Below are 22,343 nucleotides of genomic sequence, written 5' to 3' on the forward strand. Positions count from 1 at the left end.
CTGATCTCTAGAGGGGAAATGGTGTATATGTTCCATGCATACAGCACCTGATTAAACATGTCCCTTTCTCTGGAGGTTGGTGCACCCGTGGAAGAAGTTAAAGCAAAAAATGTTCACTAACTCAAACCCTCAGCGTGTCGATGCTGTTCTACCCATAACAGCACTTCGGACCTTTGACTGGAATAAGCACCATTTTGTGTTCCAAGGCCAGGGTCCTTATTTTCGCGTCATTGATGATCGGACAGGGAATATTTCCGCTCAAGTCCAGGTTTTTCGACGAAACAATGTGCATGGCTTTATCATTCTCCCAGGAAGTGAAGCAGGCCATGTAAAAGTCATTGTTTGGGGTGGACATTCTTTGCGAGTAGTAGAGCTTCACCTGATATCTGAAAATGATACGTTTCTACTCCTATCCAGTGCCGAGTTCCTCGCCCCAGACTGGATTAAGAACGGATGTTGTGCTACCGAAGATCGGCCTGACACGACATACTTTGTTACTGCAAATAATGCACTACTCAGTGTGAAGCTTGTCAAAAGCATATCTCATAATCGCTTGGACATTAAAGTCTACCAACTGACAACAAGTGTCAAGTCTATCTTGTTCTCGGCAGACCTGGTTGCGCTTTCTGCCTCTCATGTGCTCGTTGCCTCCGGAACGGTATTTGGGGAAATCATCGTCTGGTCTTGCTTCATCGATGATAGTCAAACATCTAAGGTTGAAGCTGTCGGATCTATTCATCATTTCTTCACCGGCCACGACGGATCCATCTACGGCGTACGCATCTCACCAAAGATCTCATCTCTAAAGGGGGGTCAGTCTGGCAGGCTATTGGCAAGTTGTAGTGACGATAGAACTGTCAGAATTTGGGACATATCCGACTGTGAGTATAAAATGGCCAAGGACCAGTCTCCATATTCAACAGATGGCTTCGAGCTTCACAGCACTGGGTTTGGCGCCGGGTTTGGCGCCGGCACGGCCGAGGACTCGGGACTTAGATCAGAGTCATGTCTCGCAAAGGCCTTCGGACATTCTGCTCGGATCTGGGATGTACATTTTCGACCGGTTAAAAATGACTCGTGCACGATGGGCCTGGTCACTCGTGGCGAAGATTGTAATTGCGTGCTGTGGGATCTGAAGTGGGAGCCATCCAACCCGACAAAATACCAGCTGCACAACATTTCCACTTTTAACCGTCATTCTGGAAAGCATATTTGGTCTTTGGCTCTGCGTAGCGGTGACCAGGAAACAACTGTTTATACTGGAGGCGCTGATGGAGCATTGAGAAGTTTCAAGATCAACGAAGCTGAGTGCTCATCATCACCTCAGAGTACCACGCTCAATAAAAAGCACGTGAGATTTAAAGGAACAAAAGATTTTGCTTTCTTTGCCCCGGGCTACCTCATTGCCGGCTCTGCTCAGGGCGAGTTGACGATTGGGAAAGTGATTCCAGAAACTGAGAGTAGTGTCACATGGGAAACACTGTGCATCGAAGATGACCTCCGCTCTTACATCTTAATCACTGGAATTCCTCAAAAGAGACTGGCGTTGATAGGTAATTCCAAAGGCCAGATTCGATTGTACAACCAAAGCACGAAATCGGTCTCCGATCTGGTCGACCTCGGTGCACGTGCCATCGGTCTGTTTGCCCTAGAAAGCAATCCAGCTCACCCCGACCAAATTATATTTCTCGCATCCTACCCGAAAGACGATATGGCGGCATTGGTGGTTGTGTCAAGCTGGGAGAGCAGCTGTTCGAAGGTTGAGATCTTCAACTTTAATCTTCCACAGGCACCATGTGGTATATCTTGTGCATCATTAGTCTGCAACGGCGAATATTTGATCATTGGATCGCAAACGGGTGGCCTAGCTGTGTACCGAGTCACAGGTCTCGGGCTCTCTTCCCAGCCTCTCATGGTGGACCGACGTCTACACGGCTCGAAGAGCGTCAATCATATTCTAGCTGTACCGAGAGGTGCGGAGGAAATTGATAGCAACTCAGAATACGTTTTGACATGCGGACGTGATGGGAACTTTTGTGTTCATGAGTTGAAAGCATGCGATCGAGACAAATCTATCTCGTTCAAAACAATACATCGAACCACTTCTAGCCTGGGTGGAAATATTGAAGGGGGCTATTTTGACGAGGTGACGGGTGACCTGATGCTGTACGGATTCAGATCTCAGGATTTTGTCCTCCGAAACGAGTCCAAGCAAACTGATATAACCACCGTTCCCTCGGGAGGCTTCCGCAGGCTCTGGGCCTTTCAGCCTAACACGAAAAACAGCAAGGATGCTCTATTTGTGTGGAATGAAGTAACTCATGTAAAGTCTCTTTGCATTCGAACAGACCTTGGTCGCACTCTTCGTGCTGGAGGTCATGGCCGAGAAATTAAAACAATGGATTGCCTGAACAGTTCTCAGGCAATGCAGAGGCTTTTTGTCACGGGAGCGGAAGATAATACCGTTCGAATATTTGCATCATCAAGCCAAGCGAGCATAGGACCGTGGGGCTCTTTTGAGTCCCAGCGGGTTTTGGACACGCACAGATCCGGAATTCAGCAAGTCAAATGGTCGCAAGATGGCGATTTCTTGTTTACAAGTGCTGCATATGAGGAGTTCTTTGTCTGGGGAGTGCGCTCGATTCCTTCTTTCGGCCTTGCAACTGTGTTGGTAGCTGCTAGTCCGAAGGACGACTCAACCTCTGAACTTAGGACGACAAGCTTTGATATTCTGGAAGTGGAGGATATTGGTACTGCGAGAGGGTTTCTGATTTGTCTGACCTTCTCTAATTCCACAATCAAGGTAAGAGAGATAAATATGCACTTGTGTCGACCAAAGCTAAAGCAACTGATCCCATTCTGCCTAGATATTCCATTTCTCGCCAGCTGATGGCAACCGATTCACCCTCCTGGCCAGAGGAGCTTACATGACCAACTGTCTGACACAAGCACACTTTCTTATGAAAGGCTCCTCTTTACATCTTATTACTGCAGCTACGGATGGCTACTTTACTCTTTGGGACCTGACCAACGCCCTTGAACCATTTTACGCGATTACCCCCTCTGCACTAAAGCTCAAACAGCCATTTGGGAGCTCCCAGACTTCCCCGCAGATAATCAACTGCGAAAGCAGGTATCAAATCCATTCGAACAGCATCAAAGCTTTGGAGTTGGTCCCTCTATCCGAAACAGCCACTGTGATTCTGGCTGGCGGAGATGACAATTCTTGCTCGGTATCTCTTTTGGAGACACAAACAGGTACAATTGCATCTGTATCCACCGTTTCAATCCCAGACGCACACGCAGCCTCAGTCACAACACTCAAAGTCCTCGATCAGAGACTAATCAGGTCACCGGGGACTGAAACTGAAATCACGAAACTCAAAGTGGCTTCCTCGGGTAATGACCATCGTGTCAAAATTTGGTCGATCACCGTGGACCCCTCAAAACCTGACATATATGGAATTACTGTGACATTGCTGTTGGACATGTATAGCGCGGTGGCTGATATATCATCCTTGGACTCAATCCAGGTGCTCGCTCAAGACAAACCCGAGTCCAATGAATTGCCGATTAAGTTGCTCGTTTGCGGTGTTGGAATGGAGATATTTCAATTACGCTTCAATAACTTGCCTGAATTATGATGACGAGATGATTGAATGCACATGAAAATTAACATGATATTTATTTGGGTATGTAGAGTCACAGAAATATCTGATTCAGCATCAAATTTGGAATCTTGGAAAGCTTTCGGCTAAGTAATCAATCACCTGGCTTGTGAATTTCCCGATATGCCTATTGTACCTTTGTCGATGTGCCCGAAGGGGTAAGATGGAGAGGAGAGTGTCGTGACTGACGGACAAAATAACGGATCAAACATCACGGATGATGCGCTGTAGATGAATATCCGCCTTGTAAAGTATCTGACTAAGAAAAGATGTCACACAAGTACATAGATACCTTTTGCGTGGTTTATCGCGAACGCATATCAGTGGTGGGAAATTATAGAGGATTGACCCCACAGTTGTATGCTTCATGACGGTTAGGTCAGGAGAATATGGAACATTAAAAGAATGAAATCGGAATAGATACTTGAATAAGTAAGAGAAAGGGGCTAGAATCTATATTTTCAATGTGGGCTTAGTATCCGACACAACGTTACAAGGGTTGCGGTACAAAAGGAAGGTGCGAGCTTACCTTCCTCAGGACCGTAGTCATTCCTCACAAATACCGCATCTGATTCTCTTATTTCTTCGATTTCTGCCAATATGTTCATCATGAAGTTTGGGGTCTTCAATTTTGCCGCTGGCCTTGCCATGGCGGCCGCAGTGCCTCTATCAAGCTTTTCTTCAACTACCTATTTCTTCACCTTGTAAGGAAGGAAAATCTGTGGAAGAAACATGAGAAATCCAACTAACATTTTCAGTGGCGATTCATACTCACAGACCAACTTCAACGTCTCTGGCGAGCAGCCAAATGCCGTAGACCCGATGGGAAATCCTACATTGGGTGCGTATGAAAATTGAGATTCATACAGACAGCCTCTCCAGAAAACTTACCTATTTCATGCAGGAACTGGGACAACGGGTGGTGGGATTAACTGGATCGGCCGCTTGACGACTACGTACAATGATTCCCTCGTCTTGAGCTACAACTTAGCCGTCGGCGGTGCAACCATCAATAACGCTATTGTCAATTCCGGATATGAGGACATGACTTCGCAAGTGGCGACCTTCCAATACGTATACAGCAACAAATCTGGCTTTGCACCTTGGAAGAGTAGTGATGCAGTGTTCGGGTTTTGGATTGGGATCAATGAGTAAGACAGACTTTCACTAGAAGTGTTCAAGACCTGCTAACAGGTTTTAAGTATTGGTAATGGGTTCAAGAGTCAGAATGCTAGCCAAGTAGTGCCAAGACTAATGGCCCAGTACAAATACCTTTTCCAGTCTATCTACGCCGACGGCGGACGCAAATTCTTGTTCCTCAATGTCCCGCCAACGAATCGGAGTCCTTTTATTCTCGACCAGGGCCTGGCGGTATCGCGGAAGCATACTGCGTGGCTAGCTGACTACAATGAAGCACTCAAGCTGATGGTCCTTGGTCTAAGAGATAGATATTGGGATGTAAGTGTTGACCTGCGGTAAGATTGATATTGGAATTCTGACACTTTCTAGACGCAGATTGTTTTGTACGATTCTTTCAAGTTCATGACCAAGGTTCTCAACAATCCTCAAGGATATGGATTTCGGAACGCCTCTTGTATAGATGATGATGGGGTAAGTTGTATTTGGTGGAATAACTACCACCCGGGTCAGAAATATCACAGTTTGCAGGCGAGGGATATGAAGCCCTACCTCGCCGCATTTGAAGCGTGGTAAAGAGTGACAGGAAGACTTCATTTTGACGATTCTATAGTTTATAGAAGAACACAAAGTGTTATTCCGGTTCCCAAGCCCTGAAGGTCATTTTCAAGGTCGGACAAGTGGGTGGATGATAAGGGAACAACAATACTTATGGCTTCCAAAGTTCCCTTCAATGTTCAGTTTAAATCATATGACAGGAATCAAACTTCGGAATCAGATTTCCTATATACTCCGAAATTTCTCTCTATAGTCAATTCCTAAAGAGCTATCGCTCTTGACTCCCTATACCTTTTCACTTCGAGTTTGTAGGGGTGTCTTACTTCGGCGACTTTCTTAGAAGTTCTTAGTCTTCGTGTTAGCTAGTTTTTGACAGAAAATTCCTAACAAAAGCGCTAAGGATGAGAAAATAAAAAAGCAATCAAAATCTGTGAATCTATTATAGAAGTTTTATAAACTAAGAAGGCACCACGTGAAAGGCACCGTGGCTTAAGACGACCTAGTTAAAGAAGTTGACTAGGTCAACTATGTTTCCTTGGTTTGGTGGGGATTCGCGCTATTACTATAGCTTAATAAATAATCCACCTTCGCTAGCTAAATATTTTATTGTTATAGAATGACTATACAATTAAATGCCCTTAGATAATAGTATATCTCATCATCCACTGGATCTAGGATCATTGGTAGATACTTCATGGGCCACTACTTTTGAACAGCATTATCGAAATAAGTTGGAATCCGTTGGATCAGCCCTTATTCGTCGCGCCTTGCAATATTCCCAGTATGCAGGATACCACCCGGCCTGAGCCCAGTCGATGACCGCTGCTACTTTTGGATTTGGCCCTGACGATAATATAATGTTAGGTGGAGCAATGTCGTCGTGGGTGAGCATGATAGACATCTCGACATTGATTTCAATCTCACAGGCCTCTTGAAACTGTTGGACGGCGTTGGCACCTTGAAATGGCCTAGCAAGTTCTGGATGGGTTTCGAGCATCATTTCCTTCAGCGATTGCTTCCCCAAACTACCTATAATATAATAGAGGTTATGGTTGCTTATATGACTTAATTTGAGACTGAGCCTCGACAATGGTAGCATCGGCTCCGTACTTGACCGCCAAACCTAGGGATGGTATCATGACAGGGAACGGGCGATTGAATGACGTGGTGCGTGGATTGCCCAACGCTTTATTAAAGCTCTGAATTCTGCTGTTGTAGGGAGAGTAGAGGATCGGATCTCCTCGAAGAAGCTGGACTGGAAAAACCATCATCTTGAAGACGGGTGAGTTTTTTCAAGTTGGTGCCTAGATTTAAGTATCCGTTATCGACCAGGGATGCGAGCGAGGCAAGAAACTTGAGGTTATGTTTTAAAATTTCGTTTTGGAATAGAGCATATGGTGATTGATGTTGTGAAAGAAATCAAACGGAAAGCGAAACTCATCGACCGGTTTACATAGTTATAACTAATATTATGCTAAATTAGCGAGATCGCTACTTTTGATTTAGCACGAGGAAGGGACGATTGGGATAATTATACCGTCTAAATGACGAACTCTATAGTATTCCCATCATTATCACAACTTATGTATTTGATACCTCTAGTTTTGCTCTTCCTTTTCTTTCTCTTGAAAATCGAAATCAAGGAAATAGCGCTTACCTGGTGTCCAGTGACAAAAGCCCCATGGCCGAATGCGGCCTTCTGGGCTAGTTGATGGCTCGTATTCTTCGCTCGCTGATTTATATTAGCGACTATATTGTAAATATTAATCACATTTTGCTCGCCTCCGTCAAGAAGAACTTTTCAGTCGCGAGACATTCGTTTCGGCTGGCAAGGCGCCCGTCGTTGACGAAGAACTCGTCGTAGACGGTAACCTTGCCTTCTTTGTAAAATTAATGAGTGTAGACACGTTTTGCACAATATCGGACCAGTAAGGGTGGGTTTTCGGTGTTTTTATGAACTTGGCTATGGCAGGGGCACAAATGCTCGCTCCTATTAACGACCAGGAGGTTCTGATTCCAGATTTGATTTTTTGGGATTGGATTGAGACGTTTGAGAGTTGCTATTTCGTTGGAAAAGAAGAGGGGATGGGACAAGGAGGAATCGAAAAGAAAGTGAGACTGCACTAACGAGCGGTATGGTGGCGATTAGGTCCCGATTAGATAGTGATTAGATAATTGGGCGGTGAGCACTCGAAGGTGAAGGGATTAAAACCTGCGTCCGTTTTCTTCGTTATTCAAACGTTTGTGTTCTGTCTCTATTCTAGTACTGCCACCGAAAAACGATCGTAATACTTATCATGTTTGGCGATCTAGTCCCGTTGAGTAGAGAAGTGTTTCCTACGCATGACGAAGTTAATACAAAAGAAAATGCTTAGATAGAGCCGACGATCCCAAGTAATGGAAGGAGGCATAAAGCAAAGCTAAGTTATGTTATCGTGACAGGAAATACATCTACATACCTAGTCAGGTGAATAGATTAGTCTATAGTTAGTTCAGATTATGCATGCAACTAACCCTTGAATATGAGGTATGCGTATCTTAATCGTGAGCGACACGTAACCATGGAAGTGTTGCGGTCAAGGAACAAGGTTCGAAATGAATTCTCTACCTAGGTACCTAGGTACATATGTTCCAAACTTGTCTGAGGTTCGTCAGTACAACAGTCCCGAAAAACCTTATGCTAAGAATAAATATAGAAACAATATATCCTTGGATGATAGGGCTTAGCTAGAGGGTACGTACTCCTCAAAGCTAGGGCCAGTGGCATTTAACATTGCGCCGCATGGATCCAAAATGGGGAAATGGAGATATGGAGAAATGGAGAAATGGAGAAGCCTAAACGCAGGCTTAGGCATGGGTGGTGGGGAAAATGTCAGAGATCAGCGGGAAAAAAAAAAAAAAAAAGAAAAAAAGAAAAAAAGGCAAATGACGCAGGTGAATTGCCCGATATGGCCCATTGGTATCAGTTGGTATGGCGATCGACGTCAATTAATTAATGTGGAGAGGTAAATTTGACACAAAAGACTTTCGAATAAATTAATTTACCGAACTAGACTGCATACCTACTGACTAAATTCTCACACAGACAAATCATGTTAGACCTGAAATTGAAATTAAAAACAACGTAAGCATATCGAATCTACCTTGGTGTGATGTCCATTTTAGGTTTAGTGCTGACTGAAATAGAAGTTGAACGTGGCGAGGCAGAGTGGATCATAAACAATATTTATTATTGGTTTGTTCTTTGTCTGCGCCTCTCTCCAGGAGGCTGGAGCTCCAGGGCTATCTTGGCTAAAACTGTTAATCTCTTCATAAAGTCCGACTGTTTCGCCATTTTTATTTTCACTTGTTCCATCCCTCACTTCTCTTACATTCCCTCATATCACCCTCATAACTTTATCCATCATGGGAGCAGCCGGTCGCATTGCGTGTATTTTCACACCTTACGTACTCACTACCGCGTCACTGATTTGCCTTATCTTGGTCGGCCTGGGCTGCACTAAGGCCAGTAATAGTACCCTTGATAACCTATATTTCCTGAGGGTAAGTCTCAACTTTAAGTCTAGAAAGAGCGTCTCACTAACAAGTACATGTACTAGGTTGATCTCCAAAACATCACCAGCACCGGTTCTAAAACAACTGAAGAGATTGAGACTGTTCTCAATAAATTTGGCATCACCAGTGTCACTTCAGCTGAGGTATCAGACCTAATCTCAAGCTTGAAGGATGACAGCATTCTGAAGGACTTCTACGATATTGGTCTTTGGGGCTACTGCGAGGGTGACATTGCCAACAGCAGCAGTACTTTCAATACTGACTCGTGCTCTAAGCCTAAGGCTGAATTCTATTTCGATCCGCTAGAAATCTGGGGTCTGAGCAACAGCACCTCTGTTCAAAATGATCTACCCTCAGACTACAACAAGTACATGAAGATATACCGGACCGTTTCGAAGTGGATGTTCATCGCCTACCTGGTCGCCTTCATTGCCACGTGTGTCGAGATCGTAGTCGGCGTTTTTGCCATTTGCAGCCGCTGGGGCAGCTGTGTTACCACCCTGGTCGCTGCCGTCGCCTTCCTCTTCACCGCTGCCGCCTCCATCACCGCAACTGTCTTGTTCTCTATCTTCAAGGGCTCTCTCGGAAAGACCCTCGAAGCATACGGTATATATCTTAGTATGGGCAAGCACATCTACGCTACAACATGGCTTGCCGTTGTCTTCTCTCTCGGTGCTCTTATGTTCTGGACCTTGAGTGTGTGCTGCTGCTCTGGCCGATCCCCATACAACCACCGTGAGCGTAGCCGTGGTGTCACCGCCGAGAAGGCTCCTTACACGTACGAGCCCATCGGGGGCGGTACCCTGCCCTTCAACCAGCAGTATCCTACATCGTACTCGCCCCAGGCTCACCAGAACGCCTACCCCATGACCGCTCAGCCCACCCAGGCTTACGAGCCCTTCCGCCATGCCTAAGCGATTCAATGACCGTTCTTTTTTTCGTATTTTTGAAGCGTTTTTAAATGCGAGATACCATGCCGTTTTCAAGACCATGATGATCTTCCTATATATCATGTTGGCTTTATTCTTTGCGGCTTTTGCCGAATGACTCCCTTTTCTGCTTTGACGACATGACACTTGCAGCGACACGTCGTTGGCAACATGACTTTTTTGAGCGATGAACTATTTAGATCACTGCAAATTTTACATACACAAATATAAAAGTTTTGACAACATTCAAATTATACATCTTAGAATTTCTCTCCCGGTGATTGCTGTTTCAGTAATCTTATAGTAAGAGCTAGGTCGGTACCTAGTTGTCACTCAAGAGCTATCGCGTTTATATTAAAAGGGTCCATTTCTCATCTATTAATTGGCCGTTGAATAACGCCTTGCTCATCAACCAAGATATTGAACCCTCCACGACGACGACGCTCGCTGAACACATTCTGATCGGCCACAGCCCATTGCTTAAAAGGAGTGTTTGGATCATCAGACCATACCGGCTCACTCCGGCGCTGACGGAGCAGATAGTGGAACCAGTTCTCCTCCTCACATTCACTTTCACTTTCATGATTGGATTCCACGTCAGATTCAGTGTCGAATTCAGCGCTAGACTGGCCAGGGGTGGCCTCTCTACGAGACTGTTGCCGACTGGAGATAAATGTGTCATCACCGAGCTCGACACTGGTCTCGCGATGCCTGTCTTCTGTGTCGGTTTCTGCAATTTCTTCTGTGTTGGTTTCTGCAATTTCTTCTGTGTCGGTGACCACTGCATTCTCGTCTGAACTTTCGTTTTCGAATGTATCAGAGTCAGTGTCGGCTTTGCCCACTGCTGCACTTTCTTCTCCCTTTTCAGTCATGATGTCCGGCTCCTTTTCTTCTTCTTGGGTTTCTCCAATCTCAAGATCTTCTGGTCTTTCTTTGAACGTTTCTACTTCAAAGTCCGCCATTTCCTTATCCGGTTTCTCTTTCTCACCTTCCTCCTCTTCTTCGTTATTTCTTTCCTCTCCACGGTCCTCTGTGGTGACCACGTTGTCTGTATCCCGTATCTCTCCATTCGCTCCATTCTCAGCATTACAAATTATCATCTGATCCTCGTAAGGCTCTGGCAGCTGAGCGCCTATGGCATCCTTGTAATGTGGCCCAGATCCTTCCGCTTTGATCAGGGGAGAAGAGAATAGAGATGCTGATGCTAAGACAGGTGTGCCACTCGGACCCGCGTGAAGTCCAAGGCCATTGTTTTCGAACGAGTGAGTGTGAAATTTGGAGAACTGGTTTGTCAGACTGGCTGTGAAGGAGGTATCAATATCTTGACCTTCCACACTAGGTATATTTTCAACCACAGCTGGTAAATTACAATCCGCTGATCTGCTCGTAGATTGAGGAGGCATATCCGTTGGCATGAACTTGCAAGCAACCAAGTCAATGCGATCAGCCGTCAGGAAGCGCTTTTTGTAATTAGCCTTGCTAAACTTGTTCATGAAGTATTCTTCATAGCTCAGTGTCTTCCTCTCTTGCAGTGTGCACTCATGGATATATTCGGGATATTCTTCAAAATGCATAATGGCAAAGTCGTCCCAGAGATATGGCCGCTGCAGCTTTCCTTGGACTTGAAGGGCTTTCAATTTGGCACATACTTCAGAGAAATGGCCGAAATCACCAGAGTAATTTGTGTATTCACTGCAAAAGTGACGGTACACTTCTTGGGCGTCTTCGGGTGTCGCTTGACTACCGACATACTCCTGGCGAAGTTCCACCGAGACATTATTTTGGGTGGTGGTAGGCAGAGATTTTTTGACAATTTTCCGGGCTCGTTTTGGGCTCCTCGGATTCTTCGATGGAGATTGGTCTTGATCGGCAGAGGCAAGCGGTCCTAGCGGAAATGCCCGTGGAAGCTCCGTAGGCCCATTGATAGGGGTCCAACCATGAACAGGGGTGACTTTCATCGCGGTATCCTGGGAAGATGGGTTTTGCTGGGACGGAGCTGGCTCATGCGAGCTTGGGAAATTGGGTGACAATGGCTCAACAAGATGCGAGTTGGACAAAGGTAGGTTTTCATGCCCCTCTGAGGAATCGGGCACGATTTCAGATGAGACATTTTGAGATTGAGATTGAAACTCCTGGTTCATGCTGCTGGCCTCAACTTGTGTTCCAGGGACATGTACTAATGGTGTATCATCTCTAGTTTTCTTAGAGAGCTCGGAATCCTGGGCTGAGGATTGATATTTCTGATGGCTGTGGTATGTATTAAGCACTCTTGATTGCGAAGAGCGGTTATGAGCTTGCGAAGAAGACAGTATTGAATTGAAAGGTTCAGGTTCCGTTTGATTCTTGGACAATTTCTGATGGCCAACCGTTGGAGTCTCCGCAACTTGGACATGTTCCACATGTGCACTAGACACGAAGAGAGCTGAACTTGCCAATTCTGGCTCAGCCTGACTGCTCTGTGTGGGACACGGCCAAGCTTCACCAAGTCCCAAGGGCACAGAAACATCCATCATCGACTCGTCATCCGAGTCTGTTTCCTCATTTGCCGTGGATTGTATTGGATGGGTAGAAATAGACGATTCCTCTGGTAAAAGAGGGCTTGGAATTAGCACTTGGCTTTCAAGCTGAGAAGAAGCCTGACCATATACTTGTCCATCAGATTTTTCAGAATGGGCGGGGGAAGCGCGCGTCGCAGGCGGAAGCATGCCTTCATGAACAGTTTTGAAAAATTTCCGAGGTGACAGTGACTTTTCGGTCACCAAAGATTTAGTGGTACTCTGAGGCCAATAATTTTCATTTCTATCTGCTTGCGATGAGATTTGAGAGCCATGGATATCTTCCGACTCTTCGTTTCCAGCCGGGATGGCAAGTATTTCGCTTGGCCTCCGCGGCGCCACAGGACTACTGTCAGCGGGCAGATTGGGTCTTCTAAAGTGTGACAAGGGAGACGGAGACCAGTTGGATGCTTCTGATGCTGCAGAGGAGACTGTATCTTGGGTCGGGGTGACAGGTCTATCAACACTAGCTGCTCTGTCTTGTTCAGTAGAGCGAAGACTACGAGCGGCAATATTGTTCCAGATTTGCAGAAGCGAAGGTGGCACATGCGCTTGAGGCATGAGATCGCCTGTTTTTGGCGGAATCCAGCAGATGTTGTTATTGAGAAGTTCATCCTGGTCCTTTGGGATTGTAATGTCGTGGGACGAAATACTGACGAGGCCCTCCCAAGGATCACCGAATTTGGGATCATCAACGTTGACTGGGGTTATGTCACGTTCAGGATCGAAGAGAGTGTTAGAGGATGATGGCATCCCTGGCTGATTGATCGGCAATTGTGTTTCAAGTTGCTCTTCCAATTCTTCTTGAATGATATCAGTGCGTTGCCGTTTTTTGGAAGGTATGTCCTCTGACAACTCCGCAACCTCTTTAGCCGCCGACTCCGTAACTTCTAGTCGGCGCTTTTTGGAAAGTTTATGGGTACCAGGATCTTTCCGCACTGGAGATTCGGTCCCAAACTGGGATTCGATGGATATTCTGCGATCCATATGCCCAGACCGGAAGGGCGATAGTGGAGCTGTTTCGGTGGGCTCTTTGATCCGTGTGCGTTTAGTAGAGCCCACGTCATCTAACGGCAGTATTCTGGGAGATGAAACTTGGCTTTTTTCCTCTGAAGAGTTCCGTGAAGACTTGTTCCAGTTTGAAGTGAGATTTCGAAGTAGATCGGCACCCCGTGAGCGAGAAAGAGCGACCTCGGAACCGCTTTTCAATACATCATGGTCATGGGAAATGATCTGAGTGACAAGTTGCTGGGATTGCACACCACTGGGTTGTTCGCTCTGGGATTGAAAGGATTGATTAATTTCATGACTAACGGATTTGCAAGTTGGCGTCATTGCTATATTGGACTTGACAGGTGGGCGAGATTGTAGAGCCTTCTGCTTCGCTTGATCCAAATCTTTGAAATGGATCTTCTTGATTTTTTTCGAAGGGGTAAATTTGGCCGGTCCGTCGTCAAAGTGGATGCGACAGTGATTAACAACAAGGTGTAATTGAACTGCAGGCGTTGAGTACGTGAAAACGAACTTGAAATCAAGTAGCGTGATCATATGTTTCTGAGGACAGTTAGGTATCTTGGAAGAGTCAATCGAGTCGCGCAAGGTAGCTAGTGCCTCTGGCGAAAACATAAGAATGGCGTCTATTTGACACTTTGAATCCATTAGAGATACAAAGGCATCCGTCACTCGAGCTTGCCACTATTTGGAGACAGACTGTTAGTGGCATAAAACAGTAATTGACAGCATTATGGCAGATGCAAGTAGCTTTCCTAGCATATATAGAGCTGGTATGCGTAGACTTCAGTGGGAATCGCGTACTTGTAAGATAACAGCGGTAGGTGCATCGCAGGCAATAGTGAAGATCAGGCGAGAGCCATCGTCTTCCACCTCGAAACCATCCTCAGTCTTGTCCAACACGTAATTGGACAGGCACTTTCCAACAATGGTCAAAATCCACGGAGGAAATAGATTATCGAGACTATGCGACATGATTAAAAAGGATCATGGGCGAATTACGTGATTTCATCACTTTCATGTTGATACTCTTTGAAGAGGAAAAGCATCTGCATTGATAGCGATAAGGATAGAAGGGATCGCGCGTCGCTGACTCAGCGATACGGCCACGTCATTGCGGGACTCTTTTTGACTTTGAGCTTCTTTGTCAATTTCCTTTCACGGACTTAGAGTCAGTGGATGTGATATGCTCTTACCAAAGACCCTTAATATATTGGGTGTTTAATTTTTGACCTCTTCTAGGCTTCGTCGGGATGATATCCGAGCTTATGGTCTGACCGCATCAAAGCGATCATAAACATGGCGCAACGGTCTTATGAGACACCCAGCCCCTCTACATCGTCCGGGTTCCTTCCACTCGGGCGATACGAGTCAAGGAGCTCTCTTACTAGTACACAAACTGAACGAGAAAATATGAATGCAGCCCTCGATCAAATCCATACCGCCGCGTACCAATCTGACTCCCTAACACTTTTTAACGAGTTTACGACCCCCCTGCATCAGCACCGAGACCATCATCTGCATCAGATGACAAACGACTGTCGGAAGACCTCCAGGGGGTCTCAGTGGACTGTACAGTCGTTTCAGGACCTCGGTTGGGGGCATGAGAGACATTGTAAGCGGTGGAACGAAATCTGCAGATAAAGCTGCTGCCGAAACCCCTGCCGGGAAGAGCTCCACGTTTGATCGGTCGATATCCAAGTCCGCTTCTGACTTGACAGGTGGATCGGTAGATTATCCACTCTCAAATCCAATCTCATCTCAGGGATCAAGACTACATTCGCCAGTAGTGACAAGTTTCCAACATGGCCATGAATCTATCCCTCCGTCCAGCACGACTAAGAGCTCTAGAATCTCTTCCAAAAGTGCCAGTATATCTTCGAGGAATTCTATACCTCCCTCCCCAGGCCCCAAGGCCAGCATTGGCTCCATGACAAAATCGACCAGCAGCTCCAACGCCACAGATCTTGTAATCGCTGCTAATCAACCACAGCTCGCTTCGAGTAGCTCTGTTAATTTTTCCGCACACGGATCTAAAAATCCAGATTCTTTCAGTATAGCCAGCAGAGATGGCAGAGATGGCCCTGTGGATGCACCCATAAGCCGAAGCTCCTCGGTGCTAAGCCGGGATCTCCCTCATTCACCCATCCTTCCAATCAAAACTCAAGAACTTTTTCATGATGATCCAGATGCCCTGGATGGAAGTATACATTTTACGCCAACGAGTCAGGTGTCTGATCATCAACTCAGAAGTTCAGTGTCTGGAAGCCAACAAAAGTTATCTGACAAAGCATCTATGGCGTTGATGGGCGCGAAGCACACTGATTCTACTCAAGATTTAGCATCTCAGTCCCAAGAAAACATGTTGCATTCACGGACGTCTTTTGGGAACGCTGAGCCGGCTACACCAAAATCTGCATCAAATAATCAACTGAAAATACCACCCCACGAAGGAGTTCCATATCGCGCAAGCTCTGTCACGGATAGCATGGCTTCAGTGCCGCGCGAAGAGACACGCGCTGTTGAGCCTGCGACTGCCTCTATCTCTTCAAAATCTAGCGAGAAGCTCAGTCTCTTAAGTGGTAGAATTCGGTTTCCTGGCCACACAATGTCCCGGGCCTCTACAGCTGAGACTACCACCACGGTTTCTTCACTTCCACCATTGAATACTGGTGTTGACCGACTTACTGTGCCGTCTTCATGGGGCAGTCGACAGTCTGCTCCCAGCGATGGCATGTTTGGGAACTTGCGAAACAAGTTACTTAGCAGAGATTTCTGGATGCGTGATGAAAATGCGAAAGATTGTTTTCACTGTAGACTACCGTTTACAACATTTCGCAGAAAACATCATTGCCGTACTTGCGGGCATATTTTTGATTCGAAGTGCACACTTCTTATCCCTGGAAACCGATTTGGGCAGGCTGGTACCATTCGTGTTTGCAAACCCTGCGAAACCATGATTAATGCACATGAAGATGACTCTTCTGAGCTTTCGGATAGTGAGCAGAGTCCTATAGTGATAAATCCTCGGGTCTCTGAAATCAGCTGGGCCGCTAGCACCCGTCCTTCTGCGGATGAAGACGATTCGTCGTCAGTAATATCACAATCGATCGATCATGTCTTGAAGACCCCAACTATGGCCATTCCAGCTACTCGACGCGCGGGAGAAGGTCATAACCGTCGTTCAGCTATCCTGGAGATCAACTCTGATCGTCCACTTACAAGACCGACCTCTTCGCGATCCTTAAGATCTTCCCTGGCCAGCAGACCACATACTATCAGTCACAAAAGACACCATTCTCGCCAGCAATACATTCGAAGCTTCAAACCATACCATGAAGATCGAGCACCCTTTCAGCGCCGCCATGTGGATGACTTGACCTTTGAATCTAGACTCCCCGCGTTCCATAAGGACAACATTATCGATCCAGATCTGGCTCAGTATCTTTCGGACGATGGCTCAAGTGGCGATGAGCAACCCAGTATAATGTCCGTAGCGTCTGAAGGGCAACTTTCCAAAAGTGGAGACCAAGATCGGGCATTATTCGGTGGATTTCTTGCCGCCATGAAGAAGGGGAGATCTGCGTTTGGCGATCGAGGTATTTCTCTCATCAATCAACCTGTCCGTGACACAGATGATGTAAGTGTTAGCAGCTTAAAAGCGGTGAATCTCCCTCGCTCCTCTCGCCGTCGAAACATGAGTGTAGCTAGCAGCGTACATCGTCAATCACCTAAAACATCCAAGAGTGATATTGTACCGTATGACCCGACGTTGGGAAACGTCTCCCATCCCGTTAACTTGGGCCAGACAGGATTCAAAATGACGAGAAGTTCATCAATGAAAGGGACTGGAGCACCACCAGTTGAATTGAATAAAACTAGCTTGGAACACATGCGAAGTATCTTGCGACAACTTTTGGCGGAGTCATCCGTGCCACGTGCAGACAGCTGGGAAACTGCTCTCATGCCAATTCTGTTAAAGGCAGCTGATGAGGTTGACCCAGATGTCCAGCGAGGTGATGACATGGATATTCGTCACTACGTCAAGTTGAAGAAAATTCCAGGTGGTCGACCTAGTGATACCTCCTACGTGTCAGGGCTGGTATTCACTAAAAATCTGGCGTTGAAGAGCATGCCAAGGAGTATCTTTCGTCCAAACATCTTAATCCTCACATTTCCCCTTGAATATGCTCGGCAACAACAACATTTCATGAGTCTTGAACCAGTTTTACGACAAGAGCGAGAATTTCTTGAGAATCTCGTTACTCGAATCGCTTCCTTGCACCCAAATTTGTTGCTCGTCCAGAACAATGTCTCCGGTTTAGCTCTTGATCTCCTTGAAAAAGTTGGTATTGCAACTGCATACAATGTGAAGCCATCTGTTCTTGAGGCCGTATCAAGATGTACCCAGACCAGAATTATGACATCCATGGACAAACTTTTGATGAATGATGTGCATAGTGTCTGCAACAGCTTCGATGTGAAGACATACGTGCACAAGGGGCGAAAGAAGACATACATGTACATCTCCGGCTGTCCTAAAGAGCTTGGCTGCACCATCGTCTTGCGTGGTGGTGACGAAAAGGCTCTTGGTAAGGTGAAAGAAATCACTGAATTCATGATTTACGTGGTGTACAACCTGCGACTTGAGACCTGTGTGATGCGAGATGAGTTTGCAAAGCTGGAAGATGCCCCGAAAAGTGTTGTTTCCGATAGACAAAAGAAGAGGGGTCTGATTCAACCGGCTGAAAGCCTTCTTTTGGAAGCAGCAGTCTCTCAAACGAGTACAGCCGAGGCCCTCGTCGAGAATTCCAACAAGAAGGCAGCGACGATGAAATTCACTATTGAAGTTCCTGACGATGTTCCCATGCCCAAATACTACAGCGGCATGGTCCAAGACCATGAAACGAAGATCCTTTCTGCTTCACCTTCTGTCAAGTTTGAGCCTCCGTATCTACTTATGCGTACAAGAGAGATGGAACGTAGGTTGACCTACCTCCAACAACTCCGCGAGCAAGATAAATACTCCGAGGAGAGTGCAGATGAGAAGGCCACATCACACAGCTTCGCTCTCATCACCCCTGAAATGATCCATGAGCCCCCACTTGATGCTCCTCCGAAGGCCAAAGAGGTTATGCGTGCAGCCTACGACGCAGAATACGACAGGGTGCTTTACCACTACCAAACTCAGAAACGACAGTGGGAAACCTATGCTTCGGGTGAAGCCAACATGTTCGATCCATACGCTCATCAGAACATCGTTGTTCTCTACAGCCTTGTCTGCACAGAAACATCGGTTCCTTGTACTGGACCTGATATCTTCGCCCTTGAGTTCTACAATGAACATGGGGATGACACGATATTCGAGCCCGACTGCACGATTGGACAATATGTGGAGGATCTTTGTCACACTGCAAATGCGGCCTGTTCTGTCAATGGCTGTGAGCGACGCATGTTCGAACATCATCGCCAATACGTCCATGGAGAAGCTCAGCTTAGTGTCATGACCCAACCTTATCCAGCTAAAATTCGGGGACTGCAGGATACTGTGTTGATGTGGAGCATTTGCAAAAAATGCGGCCACGAAACACAAGTGACCCAAATGTCTCAAAATACCTGGAAATACTCTTTCGGTAAATACCTAGAGGTTTCCTTCTGGGGAAGAAATTTACATGCGCGTGCTGGAGTTTGCCCTCATGATCTCCAGCGTGACCATTTACGCTACTTTGGTTACAAGGATGTTGCAATCCGCGTTCAGTACGATCCGATCAATCTTCTTGAGATTATCGTTCCAAGACCCCGAGTTACCTGGAAAGTGGATAATGACCTCAGGATGAAAAATGAAGTATTCTTGCATTGCAAACAACGCATCGACAAATTCCTGAACTCTGTTCTTGCTCGCCTGAAAGCCATCAATGTCCAGAGTGTCGTGCCTGAGCTTCTCGACGAATGCAAAAAAGAGATTGAGAACTTGGTTCAGAAGGCGCACGAGGACATGACAACATGGGTTCAGCAGCTTCAGGATGGGTATAACAACTCTGGATACTGGGAAGTAATACCGCTCAACAAAGTGCTCCGAATAGTACAAGAGAATGTCGTAGAATGGGACATCATATTCGCCGCATTCGAGAATAGTTTCTTCCCCTCTGAAAAGGATATCAAACGGATGGCTACCCTCCAACTGAAGAAAATCTTCCTCGACAAAGATGCAACATCCATGACCACGGAAGACTCACTACACGCTCCGGCAGATGTGGAAGACGAGGAAGACAATCAAAGAAATATGCCACGAACCACACGTCGCATGACTCTCTCGCCCGAAAAAACCCAAGATGTCTTGGTCTCTGTAGTTCAAGAACATGCTGGCAAGAATTATCAAGAAACCCCTCAACAAAATCTAGTTGAGGAAGGTCAATCTCCCCCATTTTCCGAGCCTACTGAAGAAGAAAATTTGGGTATCGATGCTGTCAATGGCAAAGCCTGCTCCCCACAATCTGAACTGGTCTCGCAGAAGGAAGTTCAGCATCTTGATTTAGCCGTTCCTTCTAGTCAATTAGAACAAGGGCCCCTCGACTCAATGACGGCTCTCGATCAATCCCGGAGCCAATTCGGTGGGGCCCCTCTTCCTGCTGAAAGTCAAATTAGCAAAGCACTGGCAGAGTTATCATCGTTACCCTCTGAACAATGTATCAAATCAATGGAAGATGGTAGTACACCTAGCACTCCTCCACGGCGTTCCGCAATTCCCAGGCTTGCAGAGGGGGCTTTTCGCCGAGCAGCCGGGAAGGGACGTTCTCCTTCATTGCAACGCTCTCAGACACAGCCTTCGCAGTTACTTAGAGAGAAATCTTTTGGCATCAAGCTTACTCCAACGAACTCGAATGACTCGGAGGCTTCTCGAGGCGAATCAACAAAAACAGCAGAGAAGAAGCTCACAGATCGTCTCGGGCTAAGTGCTCTCAAGAATGGACGATTTACTACAAGCCAGTCCCTCATCCCACGAGCATCATCTGCTCCAAAACGGCATCAACTCCGCGTGTCGAGCCTCGCCAAGCATTTCGAGCAACTCAGTCGCGAGTTCGATAAAGAAAGACAACGCGAAAGAGATCAACGGGCTGCCCGAGGCACTCAGTCACGGGCTTTCCCTTTGGCCTCTTCAAAACCTATCGTGGAAGTGTATCGAAACGTGAGAGAAGCAGTGGAAGAACGGGAGCCACCGGCGGATGGAGAAGAGTCTCCAATATCGTTACGTTTCCCGCTTGATAACTCAAGCCGCAAGAGTGATGAGTTCACCAACTCAATCACAAAAGAAAACCTGGCCCCGAATCCCACATCAGAAGAGAACCCTCACGAAACTGAAGGCAGCCATCGCACCGACCCTCAACTCATGTCTGAGGGCGAGCAAGATGAGAATCTCAGTGACGAAGAACGAAATACAGCTGAAGACCTCCATCCCGTTGATTCACATGAAGAGACAAAGTTGCCAGAAGATGACTCGATCGACTTCAAAGACCTCCCGAAACATGAACGTACAACACTTTTGAAAATGCTGACGAATTTCTGGTCTGAGCGCTCCGCCAGTGGCTGGGAAAATCTCGATTATCCCCTCAGCGTTATGGATCACGTCTTTGCAGACTCTGACATTATTGTGCGTGAGGACGAGCCTAGCACTCTAGTTGCATTTGCACTAGACTCCCCCGATTACAAGGGGAAGTTGGCAAGCATTCAAAATCAGTTCAATGATATGGAGAAAACGGGCATTGAGCCTGGTGATGGACATGAGCCCACGATGGAGGCTCCAGTCGAAAAGGCACTCAAAAGACCAACGGGCACTCATCTCAAGTATCAATTTGAAGAAGGACCGGCCAAGATGCTATGCAAAGTGTTCTACGCCGAGCAATTTGATGCACTGCGCAAAAAGTGCGGTGTTGCAGATCGAATTGTGGAGTCGCTGTCTCGCTGCGCAAAATGGGATTCTAAGGGAGGGAAAACCAAGTCACTCTTCCTGAAGACTCTCGATGATCGATTTATTCTCAAGTCACTGTCTACCATTGAGACTCAAGCTTTTCTCAAGTTTGCCCCATCGTATTTCTTGATCATGGCCGAGGCTTTGTTCCACGAGCTGCCATCTGCAATTGCCAAGATGTTCGGCTTTTATCAAGTCATTATCAAGAATCCTGTGACTGGAACAGAGTTCAATTGGTACTTGTTGTTGATGGAGAACCTTTTCTACGATCGTGTGCCAGAGCGTATCTTCGATCTGAAGGGCTCAATGCGCAACCGCAAAGTAGAAAGTACTGGCGAGCGGGACGAAGTTCTGCTAGACGAGAATATGGTAGATTTCATCTACGAGACACCATTGTTCTCGCGAGAGCATTCAAAGAAGCTCCTCAGCCAGAGTGTGTGGAATGATACTCTTTTCCTGGGCCGACAGGATGTCATGGACTATTCACTCATGATTGCCATTGATGAGCAACGCAGCGAACTTGTCGTGGGCATCATCGACTGTATTCGCACCTACACCTGGGACAAGAAGCTGGAGTCGTGGATCAAAGATCGAGGTTTTGCTGGTGGTGGTAGAAACCGCCCAACCGTGACCAGTCCAAAAGAGTACAAAGGTCGATTCCGAGAAGCCATGGCAAGATATGTTCTTCAAGCGCCGAGGTTAGTCTTTCTCACATATTATTTCATCGTATAATACTAACATAATTAGTTGCTGGCATCAATTCCAACCAAGAACGATGTATCAATACCCGCAGAACGAGGCCCATGTTGGGCCATCCCGTTTCACTGATATCGACACCTATGATAGAGGCGGCGCGACTAGTAGTACCGAGTTTGGTGATTTTCAGGCATGAGAAAAATTCATCTCAAGGGCTGCCTGGGCATCCTTGACCACACTCATTAATGACTTATGACTGATGTAAATG

The 22,343-nt window shown here is 46.5% G+C and overlaps 6 protein-coding genes across 6 annotated transcripts; 4 read left to right on the forward strand and 2 right to left on the reverse strand.

Moving 5' to 3' along the window:
• Window positions 1-109: 109 nt before the first annotated feature.
• Window positions 110-3,644, forward strand: N7495_008340 (tRNA (34-2'-O)-methyltransferase regulator RTT10; the record flags this gene model as incomplete). Its single annotated transcript, XM_057210991.1, has 2 exons — window positions 110-2,803; window positions 2,868-3,644. 2 exons carry the CDS (start codon window positions 110-112, stop codon window positions 3,642-3,644), a joined length of 3,471 nt encoding a protein of 1,156 aa, XP_057060534.1.
• A 633-nt stretch (window positions 3,645-4,277) lies between these two features.
• On the forward strand, window positions 4,278-5,381 carry N7495_008341 (SGNH/GDSL hydrolase family protein; the record flags this gene model as incomplete). The annotated part of the gene is made up of 6 exons (XM_057210992.1): window positions 4,278-4,372; window positions 4,427-4,509; window positions 4,573-4,819; window positions 4,871-5,126; window positions 5,178-5,279; window positions 5,337-5,381. 6 exons carry the CDS (start codon window positions 4,278-4,280, stop codon window positions 5,379-5,381), a joined length of 828 nt encoding a protein of 275 aa, XP_057060535.1.
• Window positions 5,382-6,081: 700 nt separating this feature from the next.
• Window positions 6,082-6,360, reverse strand: N7495_008342 (phosphotransferase enzyme family protein; the record flags this gene model as incomplete). The annotated part of the gene is made up of 1 exon (XM_057210993.1): window positions 6,082-6,360. The coding sequence occupies one exon, from the start codon at window positions 6,358-6,360 to the stop codon at window positions 6,082-6,084; it is 279 nt and encodes a 92-aa protein (XP_057060536.1).
• Window positions 6,361-8,768: 2,408 nt separating this feature from the next.
• Window positions 8,769-9,832, forward strand: N7495_008343 (SUR7/PalI family protein; the record flags this gene model as incomplete). Its single annotated transcript, XM_057210994.1, has 2 exons — window positions 8,769-8,906; window positions 8,963-9,832. 2 exons carry the CDS (start codon window positions 8,769-8,771, stop codon window positions 9,830-9,832), a joined length of 1,008 nt encoding a protein of 335 aa, XP_057060537.1.
• Window positions 9,833-10,218: 386 nt separating this feature from the next.
• N7495_008344 (uncharacterized protein) lies at window positions 10,219-14,388 on the reverse strand (the record flags this gene model as incomplete). The annotated part of the gene is made up of 2 exons (XM_057210995.1): window positions 10,219-14,097; window positions 14,218-14,388. 2 exons carry the CDS (start codon window positions 14,386-14,388, stop codon window positions 10,219-10,221), a joined length of 4,050 nt encoding a protein of 1,349 aa, XP_057060538.1.
• A 324-nt stretch (window positions 14,389-14,712) lies between these two features.
• N7495_008345 (1-phosphatidylinositol-3-phosphate 5-kinase FAB1) lies at window positions 14,713-22,271 on the forward strand (the record flags this gene model as incomplete). The annotated part of the gene is made up of 3 exons (XM_057210996.1): window positions 14,713-15,007; window positions 15,054-22,077; window positions 22,127-22,271. The coding sequence occupies 3 exons, from the start codon at window positions 14,713-14,715 to the stop codon at window positions 22,269-22,271; spliced, it is 7,464 nt and encodes a 2,487-aa protein (XP_057060539.1).
• Between the last annotated feature and the right edge of the window lie 72 nt (window positions 22,272-22,343).

This window comes from Penicillium taxi (genome assembly GCF_028828555.1).
Source record: "Penicillium taxi strain IBT 34144 chromosome Unknown utg000005l_segment0_segment0, whole genome shotgun sequence".
Taxonomy (NCBI): domain Eukaryota; kingdom Fungi; phylum Ascomycota; class Eurotiomycetes; order Eurotiales; family Aspergillaceae; genus Penicillium; species Penicillium taxi.